This window comes from Esox lucius, chromosome 23 (assembly GCF_011004845.1).
Source record: "Esox lucius isolate fEsoLuc1 chromosome 23, fEsoLuc1.pri, whole genome shotgun sequence".
Classification (NCBI taxonomy): domain Eukaryota; kingdom Metazoa; phylum Chordata; class Actinopteri; order Esociformes; family Esocidae; genus Esox; species Esox lucius.
The window spans coordinates 11,983,365-12,002,653 of NC_047591.1; the positions used below are offsets into that span (position 1 = coordinate 11,983,365).

The 19,289-nt window shown below is 40.4% G+C and overlaps 2 protein-coding genes across 4 annotated transcripts in view; both read left to right on the forward strand.

Moving 5' to 3' along the window:
• The window catches only part of LOC105020247 (probable polypeptide N-acetylgalactosaminyltransferase 8), a 31,771-nt gene extending 24,781 nt beyond the window's left edge, over positions 1-6,990 (forward strand). For all 3 annotated transcript variants that reach the window (XM_034290251.1, XM_013140155.3, XM_013140157.3), the window contains 3 exons: positions 5,755-5,919; positions 6,024-6,162; positions 6,449-6,990. In XM_034290251.1, the coding sequence (XP_034146142.1) occupies positions 5,755-5,919; positions 6,024-6,158 (300 nt within the window). In that variant the 3' untranslated portion in view covers positions 6,159-6,162; positions 6,449-6,990. The remainder of the gene's footprint in view (positions 1-5,754; positions 5,920-6,023; positions 6,163-6,448) is intronic.
• A 5,154-nt stretch (positions 6,991-12,144) lies between these two features.
• LOC105030166 (probable polypeptide N-acetylgalactosaminyltransferase 8) lies at positions 12,145-17,890 on the forward strand. Its single transcript, XM_010903865.5, has 11 exons — positions 12,145-12,510; positions 14,023-14,269; positions 14,447-14,613; positions 15,523-15,706; positions 15,803-16,000; positions 16,193-16,307; positions 16,430-16,615; positions 16,838-16,975; positions 17,199-17,294; positions 17,466-17,630; positions 17,709-17,890. Exons 1-11 carry the CDS (start codon positions 12,315-12,317, stop codon positions 17,868-17,870), a joined length of 1,854 nt encoding a protein of 617 aa, XP_010902167.4. The 5' UTR covers positions 12,145-12,314; the 3' UTR covers positions 17,871-17,890.
• Positions 17,891-19,289: the final 1,399 nt, after the last annotated feature.

Consider the following 19,289-nt stretch of genomic DNA (forward strand, 5'->3'; position numbering starts at 1 on the left):
GAGCTTGGTCCGCATTGCCGGCAGTAAGTCAGACTTGTTCCCAGTGCATGTTGGACTCCGGCAGGGCTGCCCTTTGTCACCGGTTCTGTTCGTAATTTTTATGGACAGAATTTCTAGGCGCAGCCAGGGGCCGGAGGGTGTCAGGTTTGGGGACCACACAATTTCGTCTCTGCTCTTTGCAGATGATGTTGTCGTGTTGGCCCCTTCTAACCAGGACCTTCAGCATGCGCTGGGACGGTTTGCAGCCGAGTGTGAAGCGGTGGGGATGAAAATCAGTACCTCCAAATCCGAGGCCATGGTCCTCAAGTGGAGGAGTTTAAGTATCTAGGGGTCTTGTTCACGAGTGAGGGAAGGATGGAACGGGAGATTGACAGACGGATCAGTGCAGCTTCTGCAGTAATGCAGTCGATGTATCGGTCTGTCGTGGTGAAGAAAGAGCTGAGCCGCAAGGCGAAGCTCTCGATTTACCAGTCAATCTACATTCCTACTCTCACCTATGGTCATGAGCTTTGGGTCATGACCGAAAGGACAAGATCCCGGATACAGGCGGCCGAAATGAGCTTTCTCCGCAGGGGGGCCAGGCGATCCCTTAGAGATAGGGTGAGAAGCTTGGTCACCCGGGAGGAGCTCAGAGTAGAGCCGCTGCTCCTCCACATCGAGAGGGGTCAGCTGAGGTGGCTTGGGCATCTTTTTCGGATGCCTCCGGAACGCCTTCCTGGGAAGGTGTTCCGGTCCCGTCCCACCGGGAGGAGACCCCGGGGAAGACCTAGGACACGCTGGAGGGACTATGTGTCCCGGCTGGCCTGGGAACGCCTCGGTGTCCCCCCGGAAGAGCTAGAGGAAGTGTCTGGGGAGAGGGAAGTCTGGGCATCCCTGCTTAGACTGCTGCCCCCGCGACCCGGCCCCGGATAAGCGGAAGAAGATGGTATGGTATGGTATGGTATGGTATGTAAATCCATGTCCATAGGATTCTGAATACGACAAAAGTAATCATTAATTAAAAGTGGTCATTAATCAATCAATACAATTTATAAAGCCCTTTTTACAACAGCAGTTGTCACAAAGTGCTTTTACAGAAACACCCGGCCTTAAACCCCAAGGAGCAAACAACAGTAGTGTTGAATTTCAGTGGCTAGGAAAAACTCCCTAAGATGGCCGAAATTTAGGAAGAAACCTAGACAGGACCCAGGCTCAGAGTGGTGACCAGTCCACTTCAGGCTGTCCTTGGTGAGATATTAAGAGTCCAGTTGGAATAACTAATAAATGTATGTGGTCTAAATCCAGAGTCTATTTAAATTTAGACTAGGTCAGAAACATGACCAGATGGACAAGGACAGGGACAACACGGGGGAGGGAGGAGGTGTAAGCACAGTGGCAGCTGAAATCGTCAGGTATCGTTTTGATTTGCAACACAACCAGGAGGATTTTGGACAGGGACAGCAACGGGTCCCCCAAACCAGGTACTCCGCAGGTGTGGACCAGGACCTCATGTACTCCTAAAGTTTAAAATGGGAGGAGACTGGGAAAATTCAGAAAATGCATTCCTCATATCAACAACGATTTATAGTGGAGAAGGGGAACTTAGTGGGGAAAAAGAACTGACCCTACTCCCCCAGCACAATAGCTTAAGATCTGTCATGAGACATGGGGGGTCCAGCGACACTGTGGCACTACCTAACAGGCAGGAAATCAATCCACCCACATTGCCAAACATCAACCAAAGGGACACCCACCAACCATGTATTGATTTATAGGTTAACAATAAAAACTTAAAATCAGCCCTAAACCTAACAGGCAGCAAGTGTAAGGACGCTAGTACAGGAGTAATGTGTTCAAATTCTTTTGTTCTGGTTAGGATTCTAGCATTCTAGGATTCTAGCAGCACTAATTGAAGTTTATTTACTGATTTGTCAGGGTAACCGTAAAGAAGAGCATTGCAGTAATCTAGTCTAGAAGTAACGAAAGCATGGATTCGTTTTTCTGTATCAGTTTTTGATAGAAAGTTTCAGATTTTTGCAATGTTTTTCAAAGATGAAAATAAGCAACTCTTGAGACATATTTTATATGTTCATCAAATGAGAGGTCAGGTTCAAGGGTAACGCCGAGGTTTCTTACAGTTTTTTGTGGTACGACCATGCAGTCGTCGAGGTTTACAGTGAGATCTGCCAACAAGGCTCTTTGTTTCTTGGGTCCCAAAGGCAGCCCAGAGGCAGCATATATAGTCAGAACAATAATGGGCCCAGAACCAAGCCTTGAGGAACACCAAAACATCCCTTTGACTTGTCAGAGGATATTCCATCCACACTAACAAACTGATTATTGAGAGGAACGGGATGTTCGATATTGGCCTATAATTGTTTAATATGTCGGGATCCAGATTAGATTTTTTTTAGAAGAAGCTTAATATCTGCTATTTTTAGTGAGTTTGGTACACATCCGGAGGAAAGGGAGTAATTTATTATGTTCAACATTGGCTGACCTAGCACAGGAAATAGCTCCTTAAGCAATTTTGTTGGAATCGGGTCTAGCTGACAATACGTGGGTTTAGAACTCATTACAAATTGAGTGAATGTCTTTAGCAATACGGTATAAAAAATTCAAGAGTCCTCATTGACACCTGGTCTGGGAGGTTCAGGACATTCTCAGGACAACTGAGATTTTGAGGACCATAACTATTCAAGGAGGAGTCAGTTATTTGTTTTCTAATGGTGATGATCTTTTCATCAAAGTAGTTTATGTATTCATTACAACTAAAGTGAAGACCCACTTCACTTGTTGAGCTTTGCTTTTTTGTTAACTTTGCAACTGTATCGAAGAGACATTTTTGATTGTTTTTGTTCACCTCAATCAGGTTGGAGAAATAAGCTGATCGAGCAGACGTGAGTGATTTTAGCTATTGTAGTGTACTGTCTAACCAGGCTAGTCTGAATATTTCCAACTTGGTGGAGTGCCACTTTCGCTCTAATTTTCTGGAGGCTTGCTTAAGTGATCTAGTATTGTCTGTGTACCAGGGAGCAAGTTTCTTGTTGCATATTTCTTTTGCTTTTAGTGATGCAACCGTATCTAATGTATTTTGCAGTGTTGAGTATAGGTCCTCGATTTTATCGTTTACAGATTTATTTACTCTGTCGTTGATGAGCGAACTTGTAAGAATATCAAGGAATTTATTTGTAGCCTGAGAATTTATAGTACGGCTTTTGAAACTCATTGTTTGAGGAGCAAGTGGATTTCTTGTTTTAACGGTAAATGTAATACGACAGTGATCTGATAATCCAGGATTTTGGCAGGAAATTATTAGATCTACAATATCTATTTCTCGTGACAGGACTGAATCTAAGGTGTGATTGTGGCAATGTGTTGGACCTGAGACATATTGGATAAAACCCATTGAGTCAATTATGGCTTCAAAGGCTTTTTGAGGAGGATCATTTGACTTTTCCATATAAATATTGAAATCGCCAAAAATATGAAAACTATCTGCCATGACTACAAGGTTAGACAAGAATTCTGGAAACTCATTGAGGAACATTATGTATATGGCTTGGGAGGGCTGTAAATAGTAGCTATGTAAAACGTAAACATAAATATTAGCAACACCCCCTCCTTTTCGGGATGAACGAGGGATATGATCACTAGTCTAGCCAGGGGGAGAGGCCTCATTTAGGGCACTGAATTCATCAGGCTTCAGCCACATTTCACATAAACCAATAACATCTAGTTTATGATCAGAGATTAATTCACTTACTGCAACTGCCTTTGGAGCAAGGGATCTAACATTTAGGAGTCCCATTTTGAGATGCGAGGTGATACAGTCATTTTAATTTTTATTTGTGACTGACATGGAGGAAGGCTTTATCTTAATACGTTTTTTTTTTGTTAGCACTACCTTTTAACTTTTCTCAGCATGGAACGAGTCACAGTGGCAATAGGTAAAGCTGTACTAACTACTCTGGCTGTGCTATCGACAGACTCCACTATGCTAGCAGGCTGGCTAACACTATCTCATGGTGAGGCTATAGGAGTGACTTCTGTCAATGTTCCAAGATAAAAGAAGAGCACCACTCCAGCTAGGATGGAGTCCGTCACTCCTCAGCAGATCAGGCCTGGCCCTATTTCTGCTTTGTCATTATAAGGGCATGCTTCCCAATCATAACACAGTGGGAATGGATTAAGACACCATTTGGTGGCAACCAAAATGAACAGTTTCAAGGGCCTCTAAAAATATTTGCTACATTCGTAGAAGTTAGTGTCAAAATGACCTGGTGGTGGAGAATAGATGAAAATGCTTGTTGAAAATCCTGCTAACAGCAGATAAAAAGTGGAAACTGACTACACCTCAAAACACAGTCAGTGTTTTAGTACTTCTATACCAGATCATGTGAGAATTGGCTCATGTTAGAGACATTTCACCCACTGAGACCCTTTGTAATGTCTAACAACACATACACTAAAAGTAAAATCACTCCTCACCTTTCACAAATAAAAGCTATTATTATCTTTGCTGATATTGGTACTGAACTCTTCTCAGGGCTTTGTTGTGAAGTGTGTGGAAGGGGCCAGGATGTTCTGTTCATAACTATCCAGAGGTGATATTACTTGTAGGGCTTGATACATTGACCCTGATCATATTTTACTTTGCAGACTACAAGTCGAAAAATTAATCAGCGGCCAGCTTGTGGGATACAGAGACAGGGTGAGATTTGGTGCAACCATGTCACTTGAGCGATTTCATATATTCTCCAGAGTAGTTTGCTTTGATAACCGTGACACATGAGCAGCAGTTTATGTGAGAGACAAACTGCCATTTGAGATGTGTGGGAAAAGTGGGTGGAGCGCTTACCACTTCTTTACAATCCTGGACCTGATGTCACTGTAGACGAACGGCTAGACCCTTTCAGAGGTTGTTGTCCTTTTTGACAATGTATGCCCTGAGGTGGTGTTAGCCCTGAGAAGAACCAGGGCAGGTGGGTGGTGTTAGCCCTGAGAAGAACCAGGGCAGGTGGGTGGTGTTAGCCCTGAGAAGAAACAGGGGGTGGTGTTAGCCCTGAGAAGAACCAGGGCAGGTGGGTGGTGTTAGCCCTGAGAAGAACCAGGGCAGGTGGGTGGTGTTAGCCCTGAGAAGAAACAGGGGGTGGTGTTAGCCCTGAGAAGAACCAGGGCAGGTGGGTGGTGTTAGCCCTGAGAAGAACCAGGGGAAGGCAGGCTCATATTTATTGACGAGTGTGATGGAAAACAATAAGACCAAAAATATAACAGCTTCATGATACTTCCGGACCATTGTTTATTGAACTCAAGTGAAACTAAAATGGCTGTGCAAACACTAATAGCCAAACTCCAAGGGATGGTCAAGGCCTTTCATATCTTTGTTTGTCCATCCCTTGATGTCTTTCCACAACTTTGTTCCCTAGCAGTTTTTAAAATCACTTTGGTACATAACCTTGAGCTCTTGCTTTGAAATTCACTACCCAACAAAAACCACCAGAAATGAATCGCTCCAATTTAGGTGAGCATACTTGGATTACAAGGGTGTGGCACCAGTGATTAGGTTTCGGTTCTGTGGGACAAACATCCGAATTTCAATGCATGAAACACTGAGGCAATGATACAACAAAATGTGAAAAGTTCAAGCTGGTTTAAACTTTCTATAGTCATTGTATAGTATTATCTCTGGCAAACCTGGGATATTGTATTCAAACCAATACCAGAATATCAAACTGGAACTGTCTCAGAAAAATACTTGTCATCTCTGTCCAGCACTGTTTTTATCGAACCAATGGGGAGATCTACATTGGAGGCATCAAGTCTCACAAGTACAACAGTAATCGATGTCTGGTAGACACAAACTCTGAAACTCCAGGGCTGTATGAATGCAAGGTGGCCAAGCAGAAGGGATTCCACATGCTCTGGGACTTCCAACAGGTGAGCATTCCAACAACATGAAATGGGTAATTAAAACATTGAACATTAACTTTTTTAATTATTATTATTATTTTGTACATTAGATGGTTTACTGCATTTCACAGGGAAAAGCCATCCAGAACAGACATACAAAGAGATGTCTGGAGATTGCCCAAGGAGAAGACACGTACTACAAGCTCATCATTCAGGAGTGCACTGGGCAGCACTGGAAAATACAGAACCTGATAAAAGACTTCTGACAAGGTGTCAAATACATGTGTAATACATTTATTAATTACTTATTTGAACTGTATTTCAGTATTTTAAAATACTTTATTTTTTTAAAGTATGTGTATTAAAAGAAAATTGCATTGCTGCTCTAATCCAGTTTGTAACCAACGTTTTAACGAAGTCACTCCATACTGTACAGGTGCTGCACATTGTACAGGTGCTGTTATTATTTAAAATTGTTGTTATCACCCTGTTCTCAAGAAACCAGGCCTTTTCTGTAACTGCAGGCCAATTTCCAACCTCTTATTTTTATCCAAAGTCCTGAAAAAGAACATGAATCACACTACAGCGCTCACCAGTGGTTAATTTGAGCTGGATCCTATCGGAAAACAAGATTTGGCACCTCTCAGGTTTTCCTCAGTTTGTTCAGGCACCTTCTTTTCACAGATCCGGTCTGCTACGCATGACTTGTCTTTTTCAATTACTGTGTTCACTTTGCATTGTAAACATTCTACTAGAACCAATCAGAGTTCATAAAGTTGACTATTCCTGCAGCTTCTTGTAGCCTCAGCACTCACTGACAAGTCTTAGCTTTTTGTTTTCTGATATTTTCGCTACCGATGTGCTGTAGCCTATTCATGTCGATTTGCCAACCGGAACTATGTCTCTTGCACGCCCCAATGTTTTCCGGGTCCTCCTGATTTACAAATTAACTCAAATCTCTCAAATCTACAGACACACATACAGTTAAGAGACAACCTTGGCTGAAGGCTCTAAAAGCTGTAATTGAGCAATGAATACCAAAAAAGTTGAAAAGGAAAGTTTTGAGTGAGGAACAGAAGCGTTCAATTTGCAGACGTCTCTTAGTTTTAACGCTTCTGTTCCTCACACAAAACCTTCCATTTCAACTTTTTTGGAAATGGAAAGAAAAAGGTGCAGTGGTCTCTTCATTTGTTCCGGAGCTGTATGATTTATTTCCCTGGGTTCTCAATCCATGTGTGGCTCTGCTTACCTATGCCCTCCGCTTCTAGGGAGCTCCTTTATAAAGATGTCGATCAAAATGTTGTAAACCAGGCACTAGTAAGTCAGAAACAAAATATGTTGTGCAAAAATATAAAGCTACTGTAAAATAGTCAACAAATATGTCCAAACAGTTTCATGAACATATGTCAAGATCTCCGAAAAAAAATCATTGTTAACAAAACAATCAATGCCTTACAAATAAATCCCTTACAAATAAATGTAAGGCAATTTCTTTTATGGTCAAATTTGTTTTTGTGAAGGTCACAACATATACAAATCTATAGATTAAATTTTTTTACCTGCATTTTATAGACTAGTGAATTGTATTACATTTGCGAGTGCTACATACAGTGGGGAGAACAAGTATTTGATACACTGCCGATTTTGCAGGTTTTCCCACTTATAAAGCATGTAGAAGTCTGTAATTTTTATCATAGGTACTCTTCAACTGTGACAGAATCTAAAACAAAACTCCAGAAAATCTCATTGTATGATTTTATTTTGCAAGTAATTAATTTGCATTTTATTGCATGACATAAGTATTTGATACATCAGAAAAGCAGAACTTAATATTTGGTACAGAAACCTTGAGTTTGATATTGGGGGGGGGGGGGGGGGGGGGGTTTGATATTTTTCTTATTATTTGGGGGACAATCAGTGGTTTTTTGGGGCCTTAAGCAAAATTTGATTAGGGGCCCACTCTCCCCTATAAGTTATGGCCTCCCTGACAGTCGGGGGCCCTAAGTGACAGCTTACATTTGCCCTGGGGACAATTTAAATGTTTTAATATCAGGGGGACACGTCCCCCTTGTTTCTATGCCCTTTCTGGCAAAATTTGTCATTGTGTATTCTCAAACAATTTCTCACTAACTTACAACAAAAAGAAATATACCCGACTTTACCGCTACATATTAATAAATTACATATCTGAGATAGCAAAATACTGAAAGAAAGACTACCCTGTAGCATATGTACCTCTCACTTACAGTGGGGAGAACAAATATTTGATACACTGCCCATTTTGCAGGTTTTCCCACTTAGAAAGCACGTCTGTAATGTTTTTCATAGGTACACTTCAACACTTCAAAAATCCAGAAAATCACATTGTATGATTTTTAAATAATTAATTTGCATTTTATTGCATGACATAAGTATTTGATACATCAGAAAAGCAGGACTTGATATTTGGTACAGAAACCTTTGTTTGCAATTACAGAGATCATATGTTACCTGTAGTTCTTGACCAGACCTCTACATGCTTTGTAAGTAGGAAAACCTGCAAAATCGGAAGTGTATCAAATACTTGCTCTCCCCACTGTATATTAATGAGTTACTCCACATATTTTTGAGTTGCTCCACATATTTGTAACTGGCTAATTTGTGAATTTTATTTTACGGACAAATATGGTTGTAGATTTCTTTGAAAATAAATCCAGATAAGGACATCCTCAGTATGACCATATTTTGTCTCCCAATCTTATTTAGGTTGAAAAAGTATATAGAAAAATTTAATATCACTTTTATATAATACAATATAATAATTTGTATAAATAAAGTGGTGGGATATTAGTATGATTGATATTTGCTCATGTTACTATGAAAAAATGATTATGCTGGATGGTTAATTTCCAGGGTCACAGCATTGATCTGGATTTTTATTTTGAAACAATAAGAATGCTTCCCTTCCTGCCTTGATAGCTTGTCAGGGAGTTACTCTCAAAATAGTAGTGGTGGGCTGCTCGGCACTCACGCTCGATGCTGCACCATTCTGTTTGACACCCACTGCATGTTCCAAAACACTTCTGGTCATATGACATTGGGAGTTGAATCACCTGTGCTGGTTACGCAAACAAGTGACTGTCTCCGGTTTCAAAATCGATGTGTCAAAACCAAAAACATTTAATGAGTGGTGTCACTTGCAAATTAGCCTAGTTGGTAGTAGCACTTTCAGGGCGCTATTGTTGCAAAATGCGGGCTTCCACCGTTCTCCAATACCTGAGAGTACAGGTCACGACCTGTACAGCACAATTCATTAGCAATTTCGGTACAGATGTTGTCAATTGGTTTTAGGGGTTGCTCAGCAGGTAGGGTCTTGGACTTCTCTGGAACTTCGCTGAACTTCGTAAACCATTTCAACTGAAACACGTATCATGTATTGTTTTTAAATGATTCCTTTCATTTAGTGCATCTGTTGACTCAAAAACATTGTAATGGATGCATCATTAAAAAAAGAAGACTGGAAAGTGGTGAAGGGCTGACACTTTGTCATGTGATATTGAACTAAATCTGTGTCGGTTGACTAATAGACAAAACTCAAGTTTTTAAAGCAACTTGGCAATACCAACAAGTTTGAATGTATAGCGAGAACCACACAGAGAGAAATTTTTGAGATTACAGAGAGATTGTGAGTGTTAGCTGTGTGACATTCTGTAAAGTTAGCCTAGTTAGTATTAACTTGTTTTTTGTAAGCATCGCTTCATTCTAAGCGATGCTTACAATGCTAACTTCAGTGCTGTTTTAGCATGTAGCAGTAATAGATGAATGGGAAGGCAAGACTGGAAATGCAAAAGAAATGTAAGATACACACCCCACCTTTTAAATCCCATATCAAATCCGCACACACCAAACTATTGTGCCAGAAAATCTTTTCTAACAGAATGTGAAAATACATCTGTATGAACAATAAACATCAGATTTTTATGTCTAACCAGCAGATGTCCCTAGCGAGTAAATGTTTGCATGCGTTTAGTAAAGCCTCGGCACAAACGTTTTGATGGTCTATGTTTCGGAAACCATTTTTCTGCCCATCACCACCAAATATTAATTCCCTTTGACTATTCCACATTTTATTGTCCTAAAAAATTAAGTACATTTCAGTTTTGAGTTTTTGACACTGATCGAGGTGAAAAAGTCCATAATATTTAAATAAATAATTTTTTGCATGTGTACATGCCCTTTGCCATGACACACCTGAATGAACTGTGGTGCAACCAATTTTCATTAGAAATCCCCTCATTAGTTGAATGGAGTCCACATGTGTGCAATCAAGATGCAACCAAGTGATTCCAGGTTAAATACACCTGTCTCTGGGAAGTTCCAGAGTTGGTTAGTACAAAAAAGGCACCAGTCAGGGAGGACACCAAGAGGGCTGTGGCAACTCTAAAGGAGGTACAATCTTTCACGACTGAGCTGGGAGACACTGTGCATACCTCAACAATGGCCCTGGTGCTTCACACAAATGGCCTTCATGCAAGAATGGCAAAAAAAAAAACTCCCATCAAATCTAGACTAGAGTTTGCTAGAAAGCATTTGAGATACCCTGAAAGTGTAAGAAGATTCTATGCTTTGATTCGAACCTAATATAGCCTGTTGTACCCAACGATAAGCGCTGCATTTGTCCCAAGTGTAACACCTTCTGAAATTAGCAAAGCTGAGATCTCAATTGAAGAACTAAATTCATTAAGAAATCAATTGGTCTCGATGGCCTAAATTGCACCATTTTTTTAAAATGTTTTTTTGTAATCTGTTAGCAACCATTTATTTGACACCTTGAAACAACCTTTCTTCATCCATGTTTTGTAACTATATGTCTTTGGAGAGCGCATCCAAAATGTGTAAGATCTTTCTATCAAGACTTCAGTTGCTCGGTGTCCTCATCACCTCGTTAGTTTCTGGTCTTAAAATAATGTGAACTGATGGCTTTCCATGACGGCCATCTTGTTGCGACACATATTACTATAAAATCCACAGTAAAGTCTCTAGGTATACAAATGACTAAAGATCTAAAGATGTGAGACAGGATGTTTGGAATAAGCTGCATGAATGCATGGCCAGACTGAACAGATGGATGCAAAGAGACATTTTCTCATTTTATCCTGTATATATCCCATTTTGAACAACACAGGGAAATCCGTTATCCAATGAAACTTTGATTATATATGGAAAAGGAAAAGTGATATTAAGAAGGCGATCTGGATAACATTTTAAGTTTGCTGGTCCACAGGATGTTGACTTGGTGTAAATGGAATTTTAAAGTTGAAATGGTAGAGAGAATATTTTTGTTTGAGGTTTTACAAAAGTTGGAGGTGTTGATGGGAATTTTGCAATGCAAAATACAATTTCACTCCACACAACATATTAATCTGGAAGAACAGATATGTTCTATTTAATTACAAATCTTTATTATTTAACAATGGGATGGAGAGAAACACATGGTCTGTTATCCACCTCTTGAACCCAGCAAGGGGCTTCACTTCATCATACCTACCTGTGACGGTGAGGTGACGGACAGCTCCGTCTTTTCCCGGATTCCCACTGTTCATGAACTCACCCCGGACTCCTTCATTTGTCTCGTCTCCAATTGTCACTCACACCAGGTCCCAATGAAGTCATTAGTATGTGTTTAAATGTTTCTCTTCTGCTCCCCTCACTTGTCGGTTATTGTTCCCTGTCGTTGTACGTTGCCCGGCAGTGGTGAGTGGGTTTGTTTCATGTTGGTTTGTGTGTTTATTATTTCAATTAAACGGTGAACATCGACTGCCACTCTGCCTGCGCCTGGTTCCTCCTCTCCACCACTACACCATTCATGACACTACCACAGGTAAACCGGTGCAGATTTGGGTAGTGTGTCTGATTACTGTGCAGACCATTATATTAGAATGCCAATGTAGAAAAAAGCTCTACTATGACAAAAGCACCACTGACTGAATAGCCAAAACATGCCACAGGACACTGGAAACCTGCCATAATGAAACAACCTGCCATAATGAAACAACCTGCCATAATGAAACAACCCTTTGGGCTTAAAAGTCGATGTTGTTTATAGATATCCTGGAAAAGAAATATCCTGCAAGTGCAGTAAGAAGCCCACTTAATGAACTTTGTAAGTGCCGCTGACCAACCTGTTCTAATACAAACATTACAACACCTTCCTCAAATATAAAAGCATGAGTGACTGTGCCTCTGTACCTTTTATTCAGAGATGGTCTTGCATACTGGAATAATTTGTCTGGAGTAACGAAATAACACTCAAAATGGCAAACTATGGATGGAAAAGCCTGTGATATCAAACTCAATTGAAGGACCAGGGGATAGTGGGTGATTGACCAGAGTGACGAGGTACTGACGGCCATCCTGTACCCCAAGGCTAAACAAGCAGCAAGATGTTGAGGCTAGGCTGGCTCCGAGGGCTGTCCTCTTTGTTGTTCATCGTGGCTGGAATACTCTACATAACATCCATTAAACAGGAGGTTAATTCCCATAGGGAAATATTGCACAGGCCCTATCAGAATGACTTAGTCAGTGGCCAGAAAATCCTGAAAAGGCTGGAGAATATGGAGGTGCAGATTAACAAACTGGGTGAGTCTGAATCTGCTTCATAAGTGGTTTGTCGGGAGCCCAAAATGATCGTAAATTCCATGCATCTATCATTGCATGTAAGATAGAGTGCCTAGGGCATCTGAATGGCGCTGTGGTGAAATCACTACTTCACAGTTTCAGGTACATGACCACGGGTTGAATTCTGCTCTTTCACAGAACATGTTGCAATTGACCTAAACCTATTGGGTTTGTTGGTGTAGTACAGTAATGGAATATGATTGCTTTGCCTCGTTGGGTTCTAGTGACTTCATGTGATGTTGTTTGTGCCTGTGAGCTCAACTGAGGTAGAAAAACAGAGAATGCGTTCCCTCTGAAGCGTCAGGATTTTGGTCTAGACTTCCTGGTTGAGTGGGCAGCATGAAAATAACCAAAAGATGCATCACAACATCGACTGTTGCAAGTTCGCTGGGAATTGCTGTGATGAAGCAGGCACTTAATCATACATAAGATATCACAACATTGGGGAGAAATCTACAAAGAAATACTCAGACTGCACACACTTCAACATACTTGTTTTGCTCATTTTACCACAGAAAGGTAAACACGGTGGATATTCAATGTCAGTAGAGGTTCTGATATGTTCAAGCCATGGTGCTTGGAAAACACATACAGTGTGCATAAAATCTCTACTGTACACACCTTTGTTGAAATCCAGACAAATCAAATCAGACCTAAGGTCTTGCAGCCAACAATCTTTAAGTGAAAATAATTTCTCTGAAGAAAAGAAAACAAAAGAGTTTCATGTCTGAGAATATGTGCAAAAGTTGAAATATACAGGGAATACAGTTTCTGCCAGAAATATTTGCAGTTCCATTAAAGCTGCCATTTGTATCTTGGCGGTTTTCCCGATGAGCTTTCTTCTTGCCCTGTTCTCAGTTTTGGAGGGACACCCGGATCTCTGCAGTATCTTGGTGGGGCCATCTTCTATCCATTTCCTAATGGATGCAAGATGGCCCCTTTATTTACCCCACATTTTGTTGTGTTATAGACTTCAATTATAATTTATGAAATATGTATTTGTTGCAATGGATCTACATACTACCTAATAATTGTGCCAATATATTTAAATTTAAAAAGTGAAATGTTGTATTTATATAAGCGTTCAGACCCTTTGCCATGACAATCCAAATTGGTCTCAGATTATATTTTTTTATCATTTTTGATGTCTTTTGAACTTTATCCTTTGAACTTTAACCTTTATCAAATTCAGTTGATCAGACATGATTCAGTTGTGATTGCTGCTAATGGCGTTCTTCAAAGTACTGTAAAAACTGTTCAACATGGGTTATCTTCTGTAATTTTGCACAAACATTTAAGTGTTTGGCTCGATATTTGGTGTTCTGTGTTCAGTGGAGTCAGAAAAATGATGAAACCGATGGAGTCTATGTACTTTCGAAGGGCATTGTAAGTATTGTCAGAAACAAACCACCTTCATGCAGTATAATAATGAATGGCATGAAAAGTGTTTTTGATTAACAACTGTTTTCCCAGTGAAAACATTCAACACCAGGATCAGTCTAGAAGAGTGGCAGGATGTGAAGGTAACCAAGGTGAAGAAGGAGAGGAAGGTGGTGAAGAAGTTGTATCCCAACTCAGCTCTATTTAGAAACTGGGGTGATGAGCTGTCAGAGGAGGAGCAGAAAGAGGCAGAGGGGCTGTTTCAGACCTACGGATACAATGTCTTCCTGAGTGACCGACTCCCACTGAACAGAGAAATCCCTGACACTCGTCCTCCTAAGTAAATGCCTTTGCTTGTCTTTGCACCACCTCTGCGCAACACATTGCTAGCTGAATATTTCTGAATTGTATGCATAGGCTTTTGCATCACTGCCATCCAAAGTCAATTTAATCTATTAAATTACATTAAGAGTGAAACAACAGATTTGTTCAAATATTTTTTTGTTTTCCCTGTCAGGTGTTCTAAGCACCAGTACCCCCAGGACCTGCCTACCATCAGTGTGGTTTTGATCTACTTGGACGAGGCCCTGTCAATCATCAAGAGAGCGATACGTAGCGTCATAGACAAGACCCCCCAACGCCTGCTCAAAGACATAATACTGGTGGATGACCACAGCTCCATTGGTTGGTTTAATTGGTCGATTCTTTCTACATATGAAAATATTTCAAATCAGAGCATAACATACATTTACATTACCCTCCATAATTACTGGCCCATTTGGTAGAGATGAGCAAAAAAGGAATGTGTGATTGACACTTTCTCAAAAACGTGTGTTATTGTCACTCCTAGAAGTCATTTTGAACCTAAGCTAAAACAGCTATCTGTCTTGTCATCCATAAGTTCCTGTTTTCCAGGGTTATTTATTCGAGGTGACTTGTGCAAAAACTCTCTTAGTCAGCTATCAATGTAAAGTCAGAGAACTCACAAGTAAAAATAAATGTTGTTGACAATGTTTCCTCTAAGCTACTCAGGTGAGGGGCTCTGCACCTCCTGCTGAGCTGCTTTGCAGAAGAGGAAAATCTCCACTGATCACAGCTGGGGAATAACAGAACTTGGTTGTCTTCCAGAAGGAAGTCTGTAATCTCATCAAGACAAATGTCAGGGTGTGGATTTTATTAAACATTATTGGAACTTTAATTTGAAACTAGGAACTAGGTTCTATCGAGCTTTTTGCACAACAACACCATTTGACCAATAACTAAATGATCTGGAGAGATTCTGCATGGATAAATGGTCTCAGATCCCTTGTTATTTATTCCCTCAAATCATCAGGCATTATGATAGAAGACTGCTGTTATATTGGCAAGGAGAGGGTGCACAACGAATTGAATGCAAGTCTGCTAATAATTGTGACATGTTTTTGAGAGATTTTCTTGATCATTTTTACTGAAAAATAGGTAGTTCTCCTATTTTGAGTCAGATTAAGATTAGTGATTTTTGCCAGTGGTGCAAATAATGGTGGAACGAACTATAGATTGAACTTAAAAGTTTTGTTGATCACTGATTTGCAAGTGTCTGCTCCATTGTCACAGAGGAACTAAAGGAGAAGCTGGATGACTACATCAACTTAATCCACGAGGAGCGTCCAGGCCTGGTGAAGAAAGTGAGACATTCGGAGCAGTTGGGCCTCACACAGGCTCGTCTCTCCGGGTGGAGAGAAGCTGTAGGGGATGTTGTGGCCATCTTAGACGCCCATATAGAAGTCCACGTGGAATGGTTGTCCAAATGGTTGATTAAACAATTAAATCTGTGAGACTTTTAAAATCAGCGCCTGCCATTAATGATGTTTTCATTCTGTGTTTCTATGACAAGGGCGGAGCCACTGTTAGCTAGGATAAAGGAGGACCGCACACTGGTGTTGACGCCGGTGTTTGACAAAATCGGTTACGATGACTTGAGAGTCATCAAGTATGTGTCTGCCCCCATTGGCTTTGACTGGGCCCTTTGGGGCATGTACGATTGGTTCAGACCTGAGTGGTACGCCTTGAAGGACAATTCAAAGCCAGGAAAGTAAGTGCTGTGATTTCTTCACTGGTTGGAAACCCAGTTTCACAAGTGTCTTTCGAGAGATAATAAGGAAGCTCAGCACTGGGAGGATAATATGCAGTACATCTAGCTTGCTTGTTGTCTTATTTATTCACTCGAAATGAATTACAACATTTATATGGTGTACACTACAACTATTTGCACTGTCTTTGACAGAAGCCCCTCCGTTATGGGCATTCTAGTGGTTGATCGCCTGTTCTTTGGGGAAATTGGAGCACTTGATGGTGGCATGAAGATCTATGGAGGAGAAAATGTTGAACTGGGCATCCGGGTAAGCCACTCTAAGGTTGCTAAATGAATGGTAAAATAAAAGCAGAGTTTGTTTTTGAGGAATTACTTTCAGTTCTTCAGTCCACAAGCTCTATTTTCTCTTCTGTTGTTTGGTTTTTATAGGTGTGGCTTTGTGGTGGAAGTATCGAGGTCATACCTTGTTCTAAAATTGCACATGTTGAGAGAGCCCACAAACCCTATCTTCCTGACCTGAGCATTACAGTAAAGAGGAACGCTCTGAGAGTGGCTGAGGTCTGGATGGATGAATACAAACACAATGTCAACATAGCCTGGAACCTCCCACTGAAGGTACTGTACAGAAATAAACAATTAAAAAAGTAGGCTTCAGCCTCTTCAACTGTAGTATAATAATCAGTACTGTGATAGTTTAAAAACATACAATTAGCACAATCATGAAAACTGTTTATAACTCACACAAAGAGTATATGACCAATGCAAATAAGTATATAAGCGAAAGTAAATAAAAGGTGGGATGTCTTTTTTAATTTTCTGTGTTCTCCTTCACAATAGGATCATGGCATAGACATTGGGGATGTCTCTGAGAGGAAAAAGTTGAGAGAGCGGCTTAACTGCAAGCCCTTTCAGTGGTACCTGGATAATGTATATCCTATGTTAAATCCTCTGGGTGACTTCGTTGGATATGGAGCTGTGAGTGATGCTTACACTAATATTCTGGAATGATTCACTCAAGAAATGTCTGTATAAATAACACATTGTTTCACAGTGTTTCAGAGCAAGGATTCACTTTCCCTTTGCTGGCTTCAGTCATTTTACTTTTCTTTTGTCAAAAACAGGCACATCTATTACTGACATAAAAACATTCTATGTAGAATTGCGCATATGGCTCTTTTAATTTCTGTCTATGAAATAGCTGATCAATGACATGAAGAGGGATCTCTGTTTGGATCAAGGCCCAGATCCAGGGAAAACACCTATTTTATATGAATGCCATTATACAAATACACAGGTTTGTAGAAACATTTTGACTTTTTAGTATGTAACCACAAATAAGAAGTAATCCATTCTGTCCATACACTAGATTTAATCCAATAACAGATCAACAAATTGGAAAGTAGGTAAATCCTGTTGTCAATAACACTGACTGATGTTGTCAATAATGTTGTCAATCTCCATCCAGCACTGTTTTTATCGAACCAGTGGGGAGATCTACATTGGAGGCATCAAGTCTCACAAGTACAGCAGTAATCGATGTCTGGTAGACACAAACTCTGAAACCCCAGGGCTGTATGAATGCAAGGTGGCCAAGCAGAAGGGATTCCACATGCTCTGGGACTTCCAACAGGTGAGCATTCCAACAACATAAAATAGGGTAATTGAAACATGGTAAATTTACTTTTTAAATTATGATTATTATTCACAGGGAAAAGCCATCCAGAACAGACAGACAAAGAGATGTCTGGAGATTGCCCAAGGAGAAGACACGTACTACAAGCTCATCATTCAGGACTGCACTGGGCAGCACTGGAAAATACAGAACCTGATAAAAGACTCAGTTCAAATATATGTAAATTTTATTAGCTAATAAAATACTTGTTAACTATGTATTTAAGCATTTTCAAATATCTATTTTATTGGAAGTATTTAAAAAAACATAATTTGCTCTCATCCAGTTTGTAACCAACGTGTCCCTCCAAATTTTGAAGGTGCTGTTATTATTTAACATTGCTGCTATCAGCTGCCTTCTCAAGAAATGATTTCTTCCTACACCTTCTGTCAAACTACAAGCCTATTTACAACCTCCTATTTCTATCTAAAGTCATAGAAAACAACTTCACTCACAACTTAGTGCTCGTTAACTTTATGAAGCATTCCAGTCTGTGGTCAGACATGTACAGTGCTGAGACAACTTGGATAAATGCTTTAAGTCACTGCAGATAGACAATCATTCACCCTCGCCATCTCATTCACTTTGAACTGAACTGTGTGTTCACTGGGAGGAGTAAAAGCTCAGGCTTAGCCACATTATTCCTCAGAAGTTTAACTGCAAATACTGTTTGTAGGTGCTATGGGAGTCCTATTACATTTGGGAACATACAAGGCCTTCATGTTGGCACAGGCCAGTCGACAGTAGCCAGTAAAGGGACTCAACTTTGTAGATACAGTAGCTATATTGGTGAATTATATGAATAATTGTATCAAATTATTACCAACAATGTGGTACTCTGGAACATAGCATAGCATAGCATCATCTTCCGCTTATCCGGGGCCGGGTCGCGGGGGCAGCAGTCTAAGCAGGGATGCCCAGACTTCCCTCTCCCCAGGCACTTCCTCCAGCTCTTCCGGGGGGACACCGAGGCGTTCCCAGGCCAGCCGGGAGACATAGTCCCTCCAGCGTGTCCTAGGTCTTCCCCGGGGTCTCCTCCCGGTGGGACGGGACCGGAACACCTTCCCAGGAAGGCGTTCCGGAGGCATCCGAAACAGATGCCCAAGCCACCTCAGCTGACCCCTCTCGATGTGGAGGAAAAAGACAATCATATGAGGTCAAATCAAATGTACACATCAAATACAAAAATATGTATGGAACATTTAGTAAAATATAACATACATATTTTTGTATTTGATGTGTACATTTGATTTGACCTCATATGATTGTCTTTTTCCAAAGGGGGATTGTTGCATTTTGAATACAGACTGTATTGTACAGTATACTGTAAGATTTAAGTAAATAAAGCTCCACCCCAAAAACGTACAGCATTTCAATTTCACGACCATTGAAAAGTATTTTTGAAAATGCACCTTTCTAGAGTAGCTTTGTACAAAAAACAGACCAGTGAAGTACAAATGACAAAACACTACAAAGGTAGTATACAGTGGATATTAAAGTCTGCACACCCCTGTTAAAATGCCAGGTTCTTGTGATGTTAAAGAATGAGAAATAAATCATGTCAGAACTTTTTCCACCTTTAATGTGACCTATAACATGAACAATTCAATTGAAAAA

Excerpts from the sequence above, each read along its gene's own strand:
- LOC105030166 (XM_010903865.5), top strand. The coding sequence starts at position 12,315 with ATGTTGAGGCTAGGCTGGCTCCGAGGGCTGTCCTCTTTGTTGTTCATC. Across the intron at positions 14,270-14,446 it reads CCTGACACTCGTCCTCCTAA|GTGTTCTAAGCACCAGTACC; the intron begins GTAAATGCCTTT and ends TTTCCCTGTCAG. Across the intron at positions 16,616-16,837 it reads CCTGGAACCTCCCACTGAAG|GATCATGGCATAGACATTGG; the intron begins GTACTGTACAGA and ends CCTTCACAATAG.